At 39.6% G+C, this 21,267-nt stretch overlaps 2 protein-coding genes across 8 annotated transcripts in view; one reads left to right on the top strand and one right to left on the bottom strand.

Annotated features, from left to right (window-relative positions):
- On the top strand, positions 1-7,962 carry IL4 (interleukin 4). Its single transcript, XM_086410378.1, has 4 exons — positions 1-256; positions 545-592; positions 5,346-5,471; positions 7,753-7,962. The coding sequence occupies exons 1-4, from the start codon at positions 122-124 to the stop codon at positions 7,849-7,851; spliced, it is 408 nt and encodes a 135-aa protein (XP_086266504.1). The 5' UTR covers positions 1-121; the 3' UTR covers positions 7,852-7,962.
- Positions 7,963-13,473: 5,511 nt separating this feature from the next.
- KIF3A (kinesin family member 3A) overlaps positions 13,474-21,267 on the bottom strand; it is a 98,163-nt gene continuing 90,369 nt past the window's right edge. For all 7 annotated transcript variants that reach the window (XM_086410331.1, XM_086410334.1, XM_086410335.1 and 4 more), the window contains 4 exons: positions 20,129-20,182; positions 19,543-19,611; positions 18,840-18,964; positions 13,474-16,472 (listed from right to left, as the gene is read on the bottom strand). In XM_086410331.1, coding sequence (XP_086266457.1) covers positions 16,424-16,472; positions 18,840-18,964; positions 19,543-19,611; positions 20,129-20,182 — 297 coding nt within the window. In that variant the 3' untranslated portion in view covers positions 13,474-16,423. The remainder of the gene's footprint in view (positions 16,473-18,839; positions 18,965-19,542; positions 19,612-20,128; positions 20,183-21,267) is intronic.

The raw sequence follows: 21,267 nt of genomic DNA, 5'->3' as shown, positions 1-21,267 counted from the left end.
TTCCCTCAGTTTCAGCAATTTTAAAATCTATATATAGAGATATCTTTATCAGAATTGCATTGTTAGCGTCTCCTGGTAAACTAATTGTCTCACATTGTCAGTGCAAATAGAGATACTATTAATGGGTCTCACCTCCCAGCTGATCCCAGTGCTGGTCTGCTTACTGGTATGTACCAGTCACTTCGTCCATGGACACAAGTGTGATATTACCTTAGCAGAGATCATCAAAACGCTGAACATCCTCACAACGAGAAAGGTGAGTAAGCTATCTGGCACCATCTCTCCAGATGTTCTGGTGATGCTGTGCCTATTTCTTAGACTGTGAAAAGAACACAACAGCTCCTAGAGACTTGGTGGTTGGTGGTAGGATGGTGAGCACTGTGGAGATTTTCCTCCTGGTGTTTTTTGTTTTTTGTTTTTTTTCCCCCTGAGGGACTATAGGAAGTTTTCTTAGTTTGAGAGGGTCAGAGCTGTTCAGCATGGCTTACCCTGTGCAGTTGAAAGTAACTCACTCTCTTGTTCTCTTGTTCCTGCCTGGGCCAAGAATTCATGCATGGAGCTGCCTGTAGCAGACGTCTTTGCTGCCCCAAAGGTAAGAGCCGTCTTGGGTCTACTTTGGCAGATGGGTGACTTGGTGAAGAGAGCCAATCACAAGTGTTTAAACAAATTTAACAGAAAGCAAACAGGCTCAACCTAACTATAATGTATGAAATATTTTCAAAGACTGAGAATTCTGATCTTTATTCTCAAATGCATTTTAGTGTTTCTAGTTTCACTTGACTTAGAAGATATATAGTAGAAAGCTTGGGTTTTATAGTCATAATTTAGACCTCAATCAAGGAAAAGCTCTTTAAGATTTTACCCAACCCAGGTCTAGTACCTGGAATATAGGAGGCACTCAATTAATGCTGCTGAAGGAGAGAATTTTTCTGGCCCATACATTTCTGAAAAACCAAATACTCTCACAAAAACAGATATTGAGATTACAGGTTGAGAGAGCTTTCATTTTGTCTAAGAGACTTCCTATGGCAACAGAAAATGTATTGCCAGAGCCCCTCCTCTTCCGCAGCCTGGTCACCTAACAGCCCACTAGCTCCGGGCACGGCTGTCCGGAGACCCTCAGCTTTCTCTGTCCTGCAAACTCCCCTCTGGCCAGTCCAGAACCATCCTGTCAGACAGGGGCCAACATATCCCTGCCTCCGGCTGCTCCTGCCAGGGCATCTCACCTTTCCTCCTTCTGCGCCTCACCCCCGCCCCCCGATCTTCAGTGGGAGGAGATAGATTTGACAGCTGATAGTGCATTTTCTCTGACAAACACATGACTACAGCCATATCAATAGCTTTCAGCACATCAGTTCCTGTTTTCATGGAAACACACAAGTGAGAATGAAAAACCCAAAGCTTCAATTTACCAGTGGTCTCCTAACCACCTGCTTTCCATGTATACCAGAGGGTAACTTGGCCAGGGCCAGAGCGTAGGCCTGTCCTGCTCGTGAGCAAAACTATTCTTTGGGCCTTTATCCAGACTATCTCGTTTTTCATTAAAGATTATTCCAGGAGTCGGAAATATAATAATTATATAATAGCATATAATATAAACATATGTACTGTATAATACATATTGTATAATTTTATCCTTCAGAATCTCATCCTGTATCAGACATCCTGTAACAGCAGGTTGGAAGGATTTCATATATATGTATATATAAAATTTCATATCTAGTGTATAATACTTTATATATTTCATTTATTAATATTTTATGTATATATCTTATATATAATGCTTTATCTATCTTAATATTTTATATATAGAGAAATAAAATAGCCAAGAGTCACTGAGTCATGCTCTGGGTTCTCCAGGGGGTGGCTCACTGCTGAGAGGGTGCTATCAAAGCCAAGGGCAAGGCCCAGCAGAAGCACCGTGAGGCTGGAAGGGAGACAGCTGGTGGCTTTAGCCCCAGCTCTGCTATTAACTGTGTGGCCTTTGACAAGCCTCTACACCTCTCTGTGCCTCAGTTTCTACATCTGAAGATATGAAAGCAATTTTGAAAGTTGGTTGGAATCCAACTCTTGAGTTAGTGGAAAATGTTACTATGTAACTCTTGATTAAAGGCAAAAACTGGTTGTAGAGAAGCAATCATTCTAAGAGAGAGGGGCCAGGGGTTTGAAATCATCAACTCTCCATGACTGTGAGCCCAGGGCAACCCCACTCTGGGCTGCTCTAGAAGACAGCCAATCCTCTCCCCAGCCAAGGTGCAGGTCAGTTCTCACTACCTTCCTTCACTCTTACCTATCTCATGCCTTCCTGAACTGCTTTCTATTCCTCCTGGATTAACAATCTCGTTTTTCCATTCTCTTTTCCTCAAAGACTCAGCACTGCTTACTTACCTTTCAAGATACTTCAGAACAAAGAAAGGTTGTTATTTTCAAAACCCACAAGGGTGCTATATGGGAGGAAAAGTTACTTTCTTGTGTTCTCAAGAATATCTTTCCAAAATCGAGCATATTAATTTTAGTGCTTTTAGAGATCCAGAGGTCCATTATGCTCAAGTTAGGTGACATCCCGCTCTTGGCAGATGCTGGAACAACGTGCTTATCTAAATGCTGGGTTCCGCAGGCAGTGTTCCCAGTGTCTCTAAAGTAAGGTGAGCGAGGTAGAAAGCAAGCAAGCTGGCAGGTCTAGGAAGGACTTCTTTGGTGGACTATTAGTTGGAGGCATTTTCTACTACCAAAAGGTGCAAAAGTTTATAATTTTTCAGAGAGCTCTATGCCAAACATCAAGTCTTTTTTCAAAAGTGAAAGCAGAGGACTTTTTCCACATATAGCACTGGCTGATTAAATTTGTGCATAAGTGGAGATAATGGATACAATACATATAGGACAGATCTGTCTGTCCCAAAGAGAAGCTAGTCAAGACCCTAGTTAGAACTCTGGCCGAAACCCTGCACAGACATCTCCCGAATGGTGTGCCACCACTGTCACACTCCCAGGAAGGGCAGGCTTCTTTCTGGCAGGAAACCAGGTCTCCCTTTGAGCCTCTTTCCTGAGCAGTTCTGAACTGCAGAGTCCACATGGCTCCTCAAAGTGTGGCCCCTGAACTACCAAAGATATACTCAAGGCCGTGAAAGCTGGATACACAGATGAAAAAGCAGGCAGTCCAGAGTGTCATCCTATTGCTACAATCCCAATGGAACTAAAACATTAAGGCCTTTAACTAAAACTGCCTTTAGAATTTCTTCTCTTAAAGGTTTTCCATTTGATTCAAACTCTTTTCTATACTTATCCTAATCATCTTTAGAAATCGTTTGAAAGTTCTTTAGAAGATGTTTTCTCAAAACCGAGGCAGTGTTAAGTTCTAAGTCCCTAGTCAAAGTAGTCAAAGTTTTAGAAAAGTCTCATTAGATTCTGATGGAAAAATAAGCAAAGGATCTCTTCTCCTTTTGACATTCTTGAACCTCACTGTTCTGTCCCCAACAACACAGGCATCTGCCTCCAACTGCATACACAGCTGGTGTCTGTCTTCTCGGCCTCATCACCTCTGTTCACCCACAACGCTCCACAGAGATATGGTGATTTATGGGAGGTTTCTTGACTCCCAGAGCCCAGAGACACTGGTGCTACTCTTAAACTTTCAATTAGAGTCGGGACCCAGGAGAGTTCACGGCTGTTCATTATATACACGTCCTTCTAAAGGCCCTGACCACGGGCCATCAAGCTCCACAGTGCAAAGAGGAAGCTTTTGTAGTCTGGGATTCTGGTGCCTCGGTCTGGGTCAAGGTTTTCCTGGAAAAACCCTAAAAAAATCAACAGCACTCCTGGAACTCAGCCTGAAAAAATGAGAGATAAATTCAAAGATCTATACAGATGACTTGCTGCTCCTGTACTGCTATAAGTAAAAACAATGCAAAGGTAGGGGATTGATCAGCTGTGGCACAAATATGCCCTACGTTCCTCCACAGCTCTCAATCTCATGTTCTAAAATACTACTGAATGATTTAAGGAATTGCTAGTACTATATGTTAAGCGTAAAGAGGTTAGAAAAGAATATCACTAGTTGGTCCCTATTGAAGAAAAAAAAAGTATTAAAAAGAATCTGGACATATAGTTACCAAAATTGTAATAGTAGTTCTCTCTGGCTGATGGTTAATGAAAAAAAATCCATTTTTGTTGACTGCATATAACCTTTATAGTAAACAGCCTTGATAATCAGAAAAAATATGGGAGAACCAAAAAAGCTGTTTGGACAGAGCTCCTCATATAAATCCCCTGGAGATCCTGTGAACGCAGATTGATTTAGTGGGTCCAGAGGGAGGCCTGAGATTCTGCATCTCAACAGGTTCCCAGGTGATGTCCTTGCTGCTGCTTCACGAACCTCACTTTGAGTGGCAAGGGATGAGAACAGGTCCTGGCAGAGGCTGAAGACAGGTTTATCTGAGTTGGATTGGGCTCAAGCTTAAGACACACCATCCAGGCTCCATGACTCTGTCCTACAGGAGAATGAGAGGACACACCAGGCCTGACCCGGCCGAGACATATTCCCTCTTCCAGGTTCATAAAAAAAGAAGAACCATGTGGCCAGACCCACATCAGAGCTGCCAGCATTCCAAAGAGGTTCTGACCCTGCACATTCAAGGCCAAAGGCCCCTTAGAGAAACTCCGTCCAAGGCCCAGCACTCTTCTCAGAAGCTGCCCCTCATCTTCCCAGGCCCACCTCCTGGGGCACCTGGCCCTGATCCAGGAACTCACCTCCAGCTGTGTGGGGACGTGTCTGTCTCCTCACACTGCTACCTTTCAGGAGGAGGGCTAAATGGGAGAGTGCTGAGGCTAAAGCAGCACTGTCCAGGCTAAAGGATGGACACTAATTTTCTTAGTAAGCATGTGGGATTTCCAGAGAAACCTAGATTCAAAAACTATAAATTACAGAAGTTAAGAGCAGACTCTGATTATGAGCTCATGTACCTAAGATTCCCTCCACAGAGAGAACAGCTTGCGTGGGGTAAAGAAATAGACATGGGCTATAGACAGGTAACCCTGCATTCAAACCCCACTCTCTCATTAACTTAGTTGAGTGACTTGCTTCAGGTACCCTTTCGATAAAACCCTCCAATGGAAAAGACATTGGGAGGTTTCGGTAAAAGCCTACTGCATTTGCAAGTAACTGGGAGAGGCTGTTTACTGTGCAGCCTCCATTCACACGGCAGGAATACCTGAATAGCTGGACCACAGGTGAGCAAACTCACCTTCTCCACTTGTCCCCCTGGAAAGAAGAAATCAAAAGGAAATCTCTCTCTCCAGTGTTCAAAATCGAGCTGGCCAATGGCTATCTGTAGCATTTCTCTTTCTAGAACACAACTGAGAAGGAAACCTTCTGCAGGGTTGGAATTGAGCTTAGGCGTATTTACAGGAGCCACACGTGCTTGAACAAATTCCTGGGCGGACTTGACAGGAATCTCAACAGCTTGGCAAGCAAGGTAAGCTGTGCTATGGCAACAGCCTGCCTTCCAATGGATGGCAGTACTACTTCTTAAAATATTCCTCCTTATGACTAGCAGTACACTTTTAATCAGTTTGTTCATTCATTTGACAAATTCTATTTGTTGAGACTCTGTGCATGTTGCTTATAGGTACTGTTCTAGGCACTGGGGATACATTTCCTGCTCTCACAGAATGTTGTAATGGGTCAGTGAGAAAAGAAAACAAGCATACAGCATGATGTCTAGTAGTGATAAGTGCTATGAAGAAAAATAAAGGGGTAAAGAGCATAGGGGTCAAGAGGGAGAGGGCTGATATAGTAGCTGGCGACATCATCTAAGCAGCTATTTGAATTAAGCAAGAGAGTTGGCCACATCACTAACTTGGAAGGAACATTCCAGGCAGAGGGAACAGCTGTACAAAGGCCCTAAGGTAGAAATGAACTTCATGTGTTCAAAGATCAACAGGAGGGCCAATGTGGCTGGATCTGAGTAAGTGAGGGGCTTTTAGGAGGAGACCACACAGGGCCTATGGATTCTGCCCCACGCATGGTGGGAAACTCCCACAGGGTTCTGAGCAGGGCAGAGACTACCACCTGATTTACGTGATTTTAAATGATCATTCTGGCTTCTGTGTGGTAAACAGACTGAGTAGGGGTAAGCACAGAAGTAAGATGGCTTGTTGGGAAGCTACCACAGTACTCCAGCTGCAGATGATGGTGGGTGTTGCAGAGTAAGAGTGGCAGACATTGTTGGATTTTGGCTATGATCAAAAATCGAGCCAGAAGGACTTGCTGACAGATCTATGGTGCGGGGTAATGGAAAGAGTAGAAGATGGCCTCCTGGTTCCTAACCTGGGCCCCTTGGTGGATGGTTGGTGCTGTTTACAGATATGGAAGACTAGGGGTGATCAAGGCTAGAGGCTGTGAAGATACTGACAGGACTGTTGAAAAAGTCTGAAGCTTAAGGGAGATGTCAGAACTTATGGTATTAAGTGAAGAGTTCTCAGAAAGATCTTTAAGTCACAGACCTGAATGACACAGAGAAAGGACGAGATCCAAGGACTGAGCCCAGAGGCACTCATATAGGAGTCAGGAAGAGGAGGGACCAGCAAAAGAGACCGAGTAGTAGCCAGTGAAGTAGAAGGAAGTCAAAGAGTGTGCGGTATCCCAGAAGGCAAGTGAGGAAACTCTTTTAAGGAGGAGGGAGTGTGTCAAATGTACCGAAAGGTCAAGTAAGATGAACACTAAGAATGGTCATTGAACTCAGCGTGATGGAGGTTACTGATGGTGCTGACACAGATCGAGATGTGGGAATGAAAGTCTGAGGAGAGTGGGTTCCATAGAGACCAGGTGTGGGGAGGAGTGAAAAGAAAGGGGTACTGAGTATGAAAAACTGCTTTAGGGTATTTTTCTACTGGGTTGCAGAGAAACGGAACAATAGCTGAAGGCAGGTATGAAGTGAAGGAAGTTCTTTTAGATGAGGTCTATACGGAGCATGTCAATACACCAGTGGGAATGACCTAGTAAGAGGGGAGAACTGATGATGTAGGAAAAGTGGCAGAGCCAAGAGCGGATGTTACCTAATGCCAAGTAGAGGAACTGGGGACATTCATCCTCTCTCTGGGCACGCTGCTTTATTTATAAGGTCACAGAACAGGGAGCAGATATTACACTCATTGTCTCTTTTGACCCTCCTAATGATCTTTAGTAGGCACTATTGTTGCCATTTTATACAAGGAGGAAACTGAAACTTTTATAAACTAAGTAGTTTGTCTTAAGCAATGCAATTAATAAATTGGTAGAGCTGAGATTCAAACTGAAGCAGTGGCCAGGTGGTAGGCAGCAGGAATCCTTCCCAACTGAAGTGCGGCCAACCTGTTATGTTGCTGTTTAATGGGCAGGATGGCAAATGGACTGAACCTGTCTCTCAGTAGTCCAGGTGGCCACACAAAAGGCCCAAGACGGCAGTGGGCAGGTCTGAGCCTCCACATCCCTGTTATGCCCCTGCGCAGCACCTAGCTGTGACACATCTGTCCAGGGATGGCCACACCCTGAAGGTAGACAGTTACGGATTTACAGTGGCCATTTTTGGAATGTAAGTAGCATGCATGAAAAACAGCTAAACCCTGTTAGCCTAGCAGCAGAGTCAAGCCAGACTGGCAGCCTTGGTTTGATCACCGTTCAAGTGGCAAGTGCAAGCGCAGGCTGACCTGGGTAGACTGGCACAAGCAAGATTCAAATACTTAGCAATGCAAACTAATGAAATATTTTTTTTGTAGACCTGTTCTGTGAATGAAGCCAAGACGAGCACAAGTACGCTGAAAGACCTCTTGGAAAGGCTAAAGACGATTATGAAGGAGAAATACTCCAAGTGTTGAAGCTGAATATTTTAATTTATGAGTTTTTTATAGCCTTATTTTAAACATATTTATATATTTATAACTCATCATAAAATAAAATATATGTAGAGTCTGACGCATTATGTCACTTTAATGGCATAGGCTATATTTCCTTGCCAACTGTTGGGAAAACCAATTTACTGAAGAGACCAAACTTGAGAGGAAAGTAGTGTTTCCTTTTTGACTTGATGTGAGAGTCAAAAAGGAAACACTACTTTCCTCTCAAGTTTTCTCACTGGGGACATAACGCATGGTATGATTAAAGAATACAAGGCCACACAAGATGTAAATGATAATTAAAAGAGCTTGCAGGTTAAGTCCACAAGTCACACTGATTATTGAAAAATTCTGAATTGAAAAGGTGTCAACTGGATGCTTAGAACGTTCTTCTCCTATTGGCACAAGGGTTGTTATATTTAGTCCACGAGCATGGGGGTGGCGGGAATAATTCTAGCATACTACATGGCACTACAGTAAACAAGAGTTAAAGTCCTAATCATGTAAATTCTTTTGATTCTCAAGTCTTAGAACCAACCAATAGACAAAACATGGAACACTTAATTATGCTTACAGAACAGACTGTAAATGCTATCAAACTGACAACATAAAAATAAGCTGAAAATGATTAAGAGGTAAAGAGCAAAAGAAGAGAAAGAGAGGTGGAGGCACAAATACCCCCCACTCAGGGAGAGGTTAGCAATATTGTCAAAGGTTGATGGAACATGAACAAGTCAAATATTTATTCAAAATTGCAAAAGTAACAGAAGAGGTAAAAATAGCTTACTATAAAAATTTGGAAAGGGTAGTATAAATAAGGCAGACTCTCATTTTTCAATGGAGGAACCAACACAAAATATCATGAGTTGATGAACATTATAGGTGGAGAAGGGTACGTGAAGTTTGGTTGCATTACTCTGCTTTTACATGTTTGAAAGTTTTTACAATGAAAAGTCTGTGTGTGGGGGGGACAATAGTGAGTAAATCAAGAAATCCTTGGAATTATAATGGTAACCACCAGAGAAACTAAAAAAAGATGGGGAAGGTGGATTGTTGAGGATGGGACTTGGAATAAGGAACAGTGAAAGGGCAGGAGATTCTTGGCTTTCTACTTGAAGTCTGTGTGTATGACCATGTGCACAAGTAAGAAAATGCTTTTAAAAGTTTAAAAGTTAGAGGACTTCCCTGGCAGTCCAATGGTTAAGATCCTGCACTGCCAACGCACGGAGTTTGAGTTTGGTCAGGGTACTAAGATCCCACATGCCGTGAGGTGCAGCCAGAAGATTAAAACAAATTAAATAAAAGTTTAAAAGTTAAAGCACTAAAATTAAAAAGACAGTAACAAACATTGGTGCAGATGTGAAAAAACTGAACTACCACACATTGCTGGTATGATCGGAAAATGGTACAGCCATTCTGGAAAACAGTACGGCAATTCTTCAAAAGATTAAACATAGCTACCATATACTCCAGTAATTCTAATCCTAGGCATCTACACCAAGAGAACTGAAAACATGCCCACACAAAAATCTCTACACAAATGTTCACAGCAGCATTATTCATTTATAGCAAAAAAGTAGAAACACCACAACTGTCAATCAACTGATGAATGGATAAACGAAATATGGTATAGCCATACAAATATTACTTGGCAGTAAAAAGAAAAGTATTGGCATATGCTACGATATGGATGAAGCCTGAAAACACTATGCTAATTCAAAGGAGCCAGACACAAATGCCACATATGGTATGATTTCATTTATAAGAAATGCCCAGAAGAGGCAAGTCCACAGAGGCAAAAAGTAAGAATACTGGTTGCTAGAGGCTGAGGGGATGAAGGAAGATGGAATGACTGCTAACAGACACAGGCTTTCTTCTGAGAGTAATGAAAATGCTTTGGTATTAGATAGTCATAATGGCTGTACAACTCTGTGAAACTACTAAAACCCACTAAATTATATACTTAAAAGGATGAATTTTACAGTATGTGACACATCTCAATAAAGTTGCTATTTTAAGCAATTAAAGGGCAAAAACCAAATGTCAAGTCATTGAAATTTGCCTTTAAAGACATGTCTGCAAGAATATGGATCTAGTAACAGTGAATGAGCATTCTCTTTTCATTCTTGCTCACACACATATGACAAAAATTAATACTAGTACTAAAATTATACCAAAACATGTAACATCTTTTTAACCCTTTCAAAATAAGGGAGCAAATCAAAAGCTTAAAGTCTCACCCTGACCACAGCCAGTTTCACCCTGCCCACATAAAATACCAGCATGCCAAGGGCAACAAGTAACTAACAGAGTCATGGAGCCTTCTAAGGCCACAATGAAAACTTTTAATTCATTTGCATTCAATGGCTAATGTGAGCTGTAGTCTGCCACAGGATATGACTTGTGGGTTATAGTTTGTGTATGAGGCCAGGATGGTAAAAAGAAAGGCAGTCGGAACAAAGAGTTAGAACAGGCCACGGAAGGGTCGCACGTAGGCTCCAGGCACATCTGTCTGTCATGGATGGAAATATCCAACAGTAAGCGCTGGGGTTTACCAAGGGAGTGAGAGAACGTGAACTGGGGAGGACACACGTAAGAAGGGCAAGCAGAGAAACGTCAGGATTAAGTGAAAGTTGAGATGTAATCGCTTCAGCACGCTCACTTAGGAAACTTAGCTACAGCCCACACCTACTCCATGGGACGTGCGTCTTGTCCACACATGGAATGTGTGACACTGACGGCACAGGCTGATCCTATCTCCGCCTTCTAACTATGAGCACAGTCTCTCTCCAACTGGCATCTGTAGATAGTAAATACTTACTGAATAAGCAAGTCAAAGAAACAGCAGGTTGCTCAATCTATAGCTGAATGATCTTCACTGAAATGCAAGTTAGAAATGCCAGCCACTGATAAAAGTGCACCAAGGGCTCTCGCTAGTCGCCAGTGCCCTGACTTTCTCCCACCGTTCTCGGCAGGTCCTCTTGGTCAGCTTCTTAGGGTGCCCAAATCACCTGAGAATGCAGAATTTCAGGGCAAAGCGCAGGGCAGAGTTTTCTCATGGCCTGGCCTCTCAGCATACAAGGTTAGCCTTGCAATTCCTACTACCTTCCACTGAGGGCAAAGCAAGTACTTTGCCTAGTCTCGGAGCTGATTTCCTGGTTCAAGTGATTAGTGCAACTGGAGCTCCATTCCCAGGTGGAGTTTTCAAACCTCCTAGTTAGCTGCCTTTGCCCTTGAACACTCAAGAAATTTTCTCCTCAGCTCTAGTGTTTCTTTTGATCCATCCTTCATGTCAACTTCTTCCTTGTTCAATGTTCAGTCTCTAGGCTGTCTCTTCCTTGCTTGCTTCCTATTAGCCAGCATTAAACCAAACACAAACATGTTCAGATGTTTTAGGTGGTGACTGCATACCTGGGTACCTGTTAGCAACATCAGGAAAGAAAAGTAAAGATACATAGGTTCCCTCAGCCTAGGGGCCGGTCTTGAGGGCAAGACAGCCAGCAAGGAGAGGAGGAGGTTGGTTCCTCTGGCCCATGACTGTCCCAGCCTCCAAGGCACAGGTGAGTACATCATCTGCTCTCCCAGCTCCTCCGAATCTAATCCTTCACAATCTTTTCAGCAGTTGTTTTTCTAAAACACAAATAATGTGAGTCACCCCCTTAAGATCCTTCTGTGGCTTCTCATTGCTTAAAGAAAACTCTTCGACAACTGGATCCTGGCTTGTCTCTTTCCTCTTCAGGATCATCAGTCCCTACCTCTTTTGCCTTACTTCAAGCAGGCCACCAATGCACATGATACTCACATTACTCCTTCTGCCTGGAATGCCTTGCCACACCCATTCCACTGCTTTAACACCTTGAACAGCACTTCTCCTGGGATGAACCTTTTCTGACTCTCCAGTCAGATAGACATGTGCTAGGCACTGGGTCAGCTGCTAGGGAGGAATGCTGTGCCTGGTAGCTCACCATTCACCCTCCTTCAGTATAGCCCTTGACATGTCATTCTCCACTCATATGGCCATGAGCCATGCATGGGTCCACAGTAAATGCAGAAGACACCTGTGATTGAGCGGCATAACCCATGATGGAATAGAAATCAAGGTCAACATAATATTTCTGTAACGACTCTAGCAGTTTAGGTTGGGTTAGGCAATATCCTCTTGTTAAGATTGGTATCAACTCTGAGAAATATTTTATTCAGTTGTAAAGTCCCAGTTAAATTCCTTTGTAAAGCTGGAGAAATAAAGTCTTTGATTAAAAACTAAAATTTCCCCAGGCCTCTAAAGAGGGGTGGGGGAGGGGAGCAGGTGTAGAAGAATGTCTGATCTGTCATATTCTTTAGTCAGAGCCATAAACGTGTTTGGGTAAGACAAAGTGATGTTCTGATAACATTGATAAAAGTAACTTTAAGATTGGGTCACAGGAAGCCCAAGATAAATGCAGAGAGGAAACAGGTTCTTTTTGAAGTAGCCTCTTCATAATCATTTTCCCACACATGTGTTCAACTTCCGAAGGAGGACTGAATACTTGATTTGCTTTGCAAATGAAACAGCTTAAGAATGAGACATTCAGATAATCTTATAGCTTGTTTAGAAGGCTCACTTTAAGTTTAGGCTGCAGCTTCAGAACTGTGTTAACAGTTCCTGTAGGCACATGCGAACTGAGGTACCTTAGGCTGGTACTTGGGATTTTTATTTTGCTCTGTTTTTAGTATTTGAATTTAAAACAGACTCTCAAGGGTCTTCATAGGAAGGTGGGATGAACAATGACCTCAGCAGCATCCTGACAACACAAGCAGCAACAGGCTCCCTGAGGGTGTGCCTCAGTGGTGTTGCTCGGTCAAAGTGAGTATCATAGCTCCAGAATTCAACTGGGGAGGAGGGGCAGCGAGTGCGACGGTGCACTACTGATTCTCTTGCTTACACTATGGCAGGCCTCTAATCTTACTTTCATATTCTACACATGTGTAGCAGTTTTACACCAACAAGCAGTTGGGAAGAGCGAGAGGGCAAGATCTAAAATGGCCAGAGGAGTCCCCTTCTCTATACAAAAAGCACATTTTTGTATAGAGAAATTCTTTGAAACTTGCCGACAAATCAAAACTTCGTAATGTCCACTGTGAACTTCTTGTGGCTGCCTAATAATCAACAAGTGTTTGTGAAAAGAATGCATCATTAACAATAATTCAAGCAATATTATGGCTTGAGATATTTTGAGCAAATTAAGTTTTTGAAAGAGATGATGATACTGTCACCACTAAGATATGTCTTTTATCTCTTAGTGAGATACATTTTCCATATAGACTTGTTTCTGTTCTCAAATACCTAATGACAAGGATAATAAAACTTAGATTAAATTTTTTTTGGTGAAAATAAATTTTTATCAGTGCATTTTTAAAAACATCTCTCCCAGGTTTCTGTATCAGGATGACTTCTGTTTAAAGGCCCACAACATTAAGAGTTTCTGGTACAAAACTACACAGGCTTCTCTTAACCTCATGAAATTGAGATGTCAAGCACAAAGAACCTGCTTATTAATTATTAAGATCAAGGTAGATGCAAACACAAAAACAGTTGAGTAAAGCAGCAGACCACAATTACAGGCATTAGGCTAAAGATTTTTATTTCTTACTTAAGCGTGCTGTATGTATACATACAATATTAATATATACAACTTGAACAAATACAATTTATACATAAAATACAGTGAAAGTGTGGCTTTTGAAATTAATGCAACAAACTCATCATACAATTTGTAATTCTGGCCAGTATACAGTATTGTAGTAATGCTATTGAAGTTACTGATGATTTCAATTAGACTACAGTAGAAGTTCAAAGGCACTAGGAAGATCTATGTTTTAGTCTAGCATTTATATCAAAGAGTAACTAAAAAGGAACACAGATGCATACATTAATAAACTGGGCAGACACTGACGTACTTAAATGTAAACTCTACCCATCCTTTAATTTACAGCCCTGCAGGAAAGGGAGGGACTTTCCTTATGATAACAGTTAAGGGAAAAATGTTATTAAAAGATGAAAAAGAAACACAACAAACTAAAGCTACAATCATAATTAAAAAAAAAATGTTAGTTGAACTAGCACCACCCTCTCCCCCAAAGTAACCTTAAATTTCGTGCAGCAAAAAAAGGTCCTTTTTTCTCAAAAAATAGATGACACAGCATGTGAAACTGATTCTACTTGTGGGATGAACACATGGAGGTAAACCTCCCACCTTAATTACCCTACACCTCACAAGAATCTAAACAGAAATGGGGAATACTATCATATTTTAATATCTCAGTTATTACTACATATATTTGCAAGGTTTACTAAAGAACATACCACAAACAACATTCTACCAAGGCTCCTCTTAATAAATATTACTTTTTTAAATTAAAGAGAAAAAATCGCCATTCACATTCAATAACCCACTTATATGTGACACTCATTTTAAATGTTTCTTATTTCAAATAATGAGCAAATTTATCTATCTTTTCATGAAACTAACACTGAAGTTACAAATATTTCATTTGTGGACAATGACACAAAGTAAATGTGAAGGAACCACAGGACTGCTATGATTGGAGCTAAGTGAACAGCTTTAACGCTAGGTTCCCATGCTTTCACATGGGGACTCAGGCCTGGCTCCAATATCTAATCTTGATATCAGTTCTAATGTAATGCTAAAGCAGCCTATTTTTAAAATTTATCAATGTTTTGACTTTTTATAGCTTTCTTTTTGTTACTGCAGTGACACGGAAAAGAAAAATATCTAAGATGCTGACTTAAATTTTCCTTAATGTTTTAAAGCTTAATGCAAAAGTTATCCCTTTTCTATTAAATGGATGGTTAAAGGCTAGACCTGTGGACTTTAAAAAAAAAAAAAAGACATAGTCATTTTTTTTTCTACTGGTAAAATTAAGATTTCTCTAATTACTAATAGACTTAAATATGCATCTATAACTCCCAAGATATTCTGGTTACACAAAGCTTTTACAAGACATAAGTTCACCTCAAGTCTTCACAGTATCTAAACAATGCCCCACAAAGTTATAAATGTCTAACTATCTTGCACATCACAAAGAGAATGCTGTTAGTTAAATCCAATTCTTCTTACCTAGAAAAAATTCACCATACATAAGATATTTAGTACATCACCTTTGAAATGTACTTTAAGTTTATGGACACATTTTTACACAATTCACAAGTATGCTACCTTCACTCCCATTCTATACATAGCTTTGTAATTGTAAAACAATATTTAACCAAACTTACTAATTTATGCAGTCTTAAAATGTGTAGCCAATGTATTTCAGGGGTGATTACATAATTTTAAAACTCATAAAAGATAAATATATATATATATATAGTGGTTTTAGAGTAGCATAACTTAAAAAAATAAAAATTTTACAAGCAGCCAACAAAAAAACAATAATTCTATCTATGACAACTTTTCTTTTTTACTATAAAATAAAAATAATTTTTATTTTAGAGGTATGGTCTAATTGGAATTGTCAATGGAAGAAATTCAGGCAAGACTATTTTCTTTATAAAATAAGAAGAAAGACAAAACAAAGTGTTTTAAAGGCAAAGAATTAAAAGGTATTTTTCCTGCTTTGGTTGTATTTTCCAGAAAACGGAGATCTTCCTCAATTGGGAGAGACAGAGCAATTGCCATCAAAATTTAGAAGTCAGACACAGGAAAGTATCCATTAATCAAGCTTCAAAGTGAATTTAAAAAATAATACCTACAGAGGCAAATATTAGTGACCAATATTTAGCTTCTTAATTTTCTGTAACTGGGTGACTCCTTTATATTTAGGTACAAATTCAATGTTTCAAGAAACATGAAATCAAACAAAATTTTTGACCTGAAGTTAAAGTGGCAGAAAAGGTCAAGAGAGGTCCAGATGAAACATATTTTCAGCTTTTGTGTCTTAAACATGTATACTTCTAGACTATCAAATCGTAAAAGTGTTCTATAGGTCAATAAGATCACCCATCTCATACACTAATGCAATGAATGTGAGTATAAAAATTAGAATATATTTTAGAAGGCCAGGTGGGTGTTAGGATTCCATTATTTCTTAGATATGCAGCCCATATATTCATATGTAACAGGAAACCACAGGACAACTAGACCTGCAACTTTCTATGTGCAAAACAGGACTTATTCTTTTTTTTTTTCTATTTTGAATATCTGTCCAGTTATCTAAATAGATAGTAGTTGAGTAAATCACTAGTAAGCTTATGTATACATTTAAACTGCAACTCTCTATAGTATGAACTGCTCCTTCAACTTCCCTGCACAGTATAAGTTGAAAAAGTAATTATGACAATTTGAACAATTACCAGTGGTACAATTTTAATGTTATATTAACTTAATATATATGGACTAAAAGATATTAAGCAAATTATTAGTTCCAGTCTTACTCCATGATTTACAAGTTGCATTACAGGAAATTACACAAAAGTCTTCAATGTTTTAATTAAATATTTTATCCAGGCATGAGAATATCACTAATTTTTATTTTGACTTTAAGTCTGTAACGTTTACTGAAGTAAAGAGTCAATTACAGTTTCAGGCTTTGCAGAACGCTTTCTGTTTGGAGAAGAGAAAAAGAAAACATGAATGCTTCCCTAAAAGACAAAAGTACAAACACTTTACATTATGTAATAGATAATATCAAGCAGCCAGAGAATCTAGAAACCAGTCAAGGTTTGACATGCTATGTTAAGAGATCAATTAATGCCTGCCTTTTCAGGCTAGGGCAAGTCACTTAGAGTGAGCCCAAGAGCATGGCACTGCACTCCACCACCCACAGTGATGAGGGAATGAGTGAATGATAAATCAGACTAGACAATGTGGATAGGCCAAGTGGTCTGCATGCCTGCCAGATTTGAACTCCTTGATTATCTTTTCTGGAGTGTGCTAAAGGTTCCAGCTTATTCAGTGAAAATCAGAGCCACAAATCACCTGAAGCAACACCTCATAGATGACTGTGTAGGAACTGATGGAAATGCTCCATTAATGTATCATGTTTATTGCAGTTTTGTTTAGTACACTGAACTGTGTGTTTCTAATGAGGAACATCACATCGAACATTATCAAGTAATATAACCTAATATCAAAAAACCATTTAATGTGCATATTTGTCTGTATTTATGGCCATGTACTGTTTTCACAATACAGCAGGTAATTCTGGTACACAGAGGTGCTGGGTTTGGCTCATCTAATGTTCACTCACATTTTTTTTTTTAGGCTAACAAAAAAGTACATTATTTTAAAATGAGCATTCTGAAATCTATATCCAAATATCTTATTATTTGCTTGGCTGTTTTAAGTCCACATAGTTTCTTAAAAGTGACTAAAAACAGAGACTTCATATAAATAATTCTTATTTCTGGTTTCTCCTTTGACATAGGAAGATCCAGAAACAATGGGCCCTGTTCCCCCAAATTCACTAGAAACAGGGTAGCAGCTACTCAGACCACACCCTGTTCCATTTTATCCCAGCATACCAATGCCTATTTTTCTCCTACATTGAGGCCAACTGTCTTACCATTTATCATCACACTTGCCTGTTACTTTTTTTTTAATAACTGTAAAGTTAGGAGGAAAACACCTCCATTAAAAGTGAAAAAATAATGATTAGAGGAATTTGTATTTCTTTGAACCAATTTGCTTCATTTATTAATAATACATGCATAGCTTCCTTTGGCATATGAAAAGCTTTTCATGTCTGACATCTAAATGTTGGAGAATGTAAAAATTTGTATACTTTTAATATGCTGATTTCTCCTTCCAAAATTTATAAAAGTTAGGTTATGCCTATAAGATTATGTAACACAAAAACATTAAAACTTAAGACTTTTGAATTACATGTAGGGTGAAGGCTATGTACTCAAAGTAGGGAAAAATAAAAGCTTATTATTTCCTATCATTTTACACCCAAAGTCTTACAGTCAGTTTGATTAAGCTGAACAGTATTTGATGTAAGGAAGGGAGAGAATAAACAAGCTCCAGCCCAGCAATTTCATATCCTGGTTTCCCTGGGCTACATTACAATACATTTAAACTACTCAACAGTCAAAACTAGACCACAAAGGAGAGGGAATGGTAGTCAGAGAAGTTTTCTTTAACTGGTAACTGAGGAAATCAAGGTTCCTGAGACAATGTTCATGACAGAAAAATGAATCAGTTGAATACAATACCTTGAGAGTCTAACCAGGCAAATTAATTTGCATCTCACTAGAAAAATTAATACAAAGATCGAGGAATTTGCCTTATTACACATTTGTAAAGAAGAAAGTAAATTAGAAATAAATTCTACTAGTCAGGAGGGCTAAAGAAGTTAGAAGACCTTATTTCTTTAGCCAGGTCTTTATTCACTCAAATCCGAACTACATAAGGACTTGAATTATTTAGTTAAATAGTTATCATGTTAATTGGGCTTCCCTTGTGACTCAGCTGGTAAAGAATCCACCTGCAGTGAGGGAGACCTGGGTTCGATCCCTGGGTTGGGAAGATCACCCACTCCAGTACTCTGGCCTGGAGAGTACTATACCCCCTGTACAGTCCATGGGGTAGCAAAGACTTGGACATGACTGAGTGACTTTCACTATCATGTTAATTAAATTTCCCTTCAGTTCAGTTCACTTCAGTTGCTGTTGTGTCTGACTCTTTGCGACCCCATGAATCGCAGCACGCCAGGCCTCCCTGTCCATCACCAACTCCCGGAGTTCACTCAGACTCACGTCCATCGAGTCGGTGATGCCATCCAGCCATCTCATCCTCTGTTGTCCCTTTCTCCTCCTGCCCCCAGTCCCTCCCAGCATCAGAGTCTTCTTCAATGAGTCAACTCTTCGCATGAGGTGGCCAAAGTACTGGAGTTTCAGCTTTAGCATCAATGTACCTAATTTGAAAATCTCACTGCCTTGGCTCGTGGAACCCAAAGACAGTTCTTACCTTCTCCCAGTCTTCGGCCTTGCTTTTCCCTTTGAAGTCCGTGGCCTCTCTAATTTCATCAAGGACTGCCGAAGGCTTTCCTCAGTATAGGCGAGATACACATGAGAAAGGTCCACTTCAAAGGGCTATATAAAGGAAAGGAATAAGACATTCTAACACACAGATTTGAGGGAAGATTTAAAATGTTGAATAAACTCCTAGAAAAAAGCCAGAGACAAAACCAAATAAATATCTACAGATATATTTTTCTAATGCCATATATCTCAAATGTATTCACCAATCATTGGTGAAGAAGCCCTGACCCACTATAAATTCCTCAGTAGTAAATAAAAACCGTTGGTTTTTCCCTAAAGCTGCTGCTTTCTCTTGTTAACCTAAGATTAGGACCAGCTTTGAGAGGGACAGACACATTCTAGTCTCTAAACAAATTCCCAAGACCCAGAGAGGTGGTGAAAGAGTTTCTGAAGAGGACTCCATGCCCCTCTTGTGATACAGAAATGATAAGCTGCCCCCATGACTGCAGGTAAGCAGAACTGTCCTAATAATCACCCGATTCTAGAGCCTCTACTCTCAAAATATAAGCCTATTTTTCAGCAAAGCTGATTAACAGATATCATGATAACACAATTTAGTGACCACATTCCTATAAAGAATCAACTGTAATTTGTTTTCTTTTTTTTAAAAAAAAAAAAAGCACTCTTACATCTTTCTCCTTTTTATCTGGAACTGGAGTCTGCTTTCTCATGTTATTTCCTGTGTAGGCAACACATTTCTCAAAAAAGGAAAAAAAGAGGGGGAGGAGAATTATCTTAATTAGCAATTAATACTATGAATGAGGTAAATTACTATGAGGTATTCTGATGGTACACTCATAAAACATTATTTGAGGGATTTCCCTGGCGGTCCAGTGGTTAAGAATCTACCTGCCAACGCAGGGGATGTGGATTCAACCCCTGGTCAGGAAACTAAGACCCCACACACCATGGGGCAACTAAGACCCAACACAGTCAAAAAGTAAATAAATAATGTTTTTTTTAAAAAAGAACAAAACATGACTTGAATGCTGGGACAGAAAGGTAGACCCAGAGGTCATTCAGTCCTACACACCAACCAAAACCACCATCTCTCCTGAATATTCTGTGTTGTAACCTTTAATCATCTTATCCACCCTAGTGGATGATCATCTGATTCATCCTCTGGACCAACCTCCCCACTGTGGCCAGCACAACTCCCGTCTATAGGAAGTATTCCATTAACTGTTTCATAAAAGGATGAAGGTTAGTACTCACTAGCTGCCATTCTCCTATGTCTTCATTCCAATGGACATAGTTTTCAATCATTTCCTTTTAAAAGAGTCAAAGATGATCTACTTTTAATATTTAGTAACATTTAAAATACTGACTTAAACATGGAACTAAAATCTTAATATATTAAGTGAAAAAAGTTAAGTTTCAAAACATTATGTATTGCATGATGCCCTTTTTGGGCTTCTCAGATGGCTCTGTGGTAAAGAATCTGCCTGCCAATGCAGGAGACACAGGAGAATGAGGGTTCAATCCCTGAGTTGGGAAGATCCCTTAGAGAAGGAAATGGCAGCCCACTCCAATATTCTTGCCTGGAAAATCCCATGAAAAGAGGAAACTGCCAGGCTACAGTCCATGGGTTTGCAAGGAGCTGGACATGACTGAACAACTGAGCAAGCACATGCGATGCCCCTTTTATAAATTTAAAAATATATACCTTCAAGGAATATAAGTAGATGCAATTAAACTATATAAAAATATAAAGCAAGGAAATAAAGAATTTAGGATTCAGGATGGTGGATACCTTGAGTGTGAAGAGGTAAAGGGACGGAAGAGGGGAGAGAGAAACCATTTGGTTAAAAATAGGTCACTATAATGGTCCTAGATTTTGTTCTGGGTGACAAGTTAACTACAAAATAAGTAAATAAAAGGAGGCCATCCAAGGACCATCAAGGACAGTGTACTGTGAACCAAATATTAATTCTGAAAGAAAGAAAGAAAAGAAAATTAAAGAGAAAAAGAAAATAATATTAAGCTTAAATTGACAAATTTCTTAAAACTGTACACAGATTTAAAAGAAAGAAAAGGAAAAGAAAGAAAAAAAATTAAAGCTTATATTTAGACAATTCTTAAAACTGTACATAGATTTAAAATAAAATTTAAAAATCAATGTTAAAGTCTACTAAAATGTACTGGAAAGAGATATTTGGTGAAAAGAATAATAGAGGCTCTGATTTTAAAATTATAGTAGTATTCAGAGTTAGCATCTATCTGGAGATGGATGGTAGTGATCATTGTACAATATTGTGAAGTACTTAATGAAATGTACTCTTAAAAAGTTAAGATGGTAAATTTCATATGTCTATTTTACCACTTCACCTCAAACGCACAGAATTAGCATCCAT

The sequence above is a fragment of the Bos grunniens genome, chromosome 7 (assembly GCF_055505025.1).
Source record: "Bos grunniens cultivar Pamir isolate PY7600 chromosome 7, Bosgru_T2T1.0, whole genome shotgun sequence".
In the NCBI taxonomy this organism is placed as follows: Eukaryota; Metazoa; Chordata; class Mammalia; order Artiodactyla; family Bovidae; genus Bos; species Bos grunniens.
Note: the sequence above shows the minus strand (reverse complement) of the source record. Positions and strands in the feature narration are given on the sequence as shown.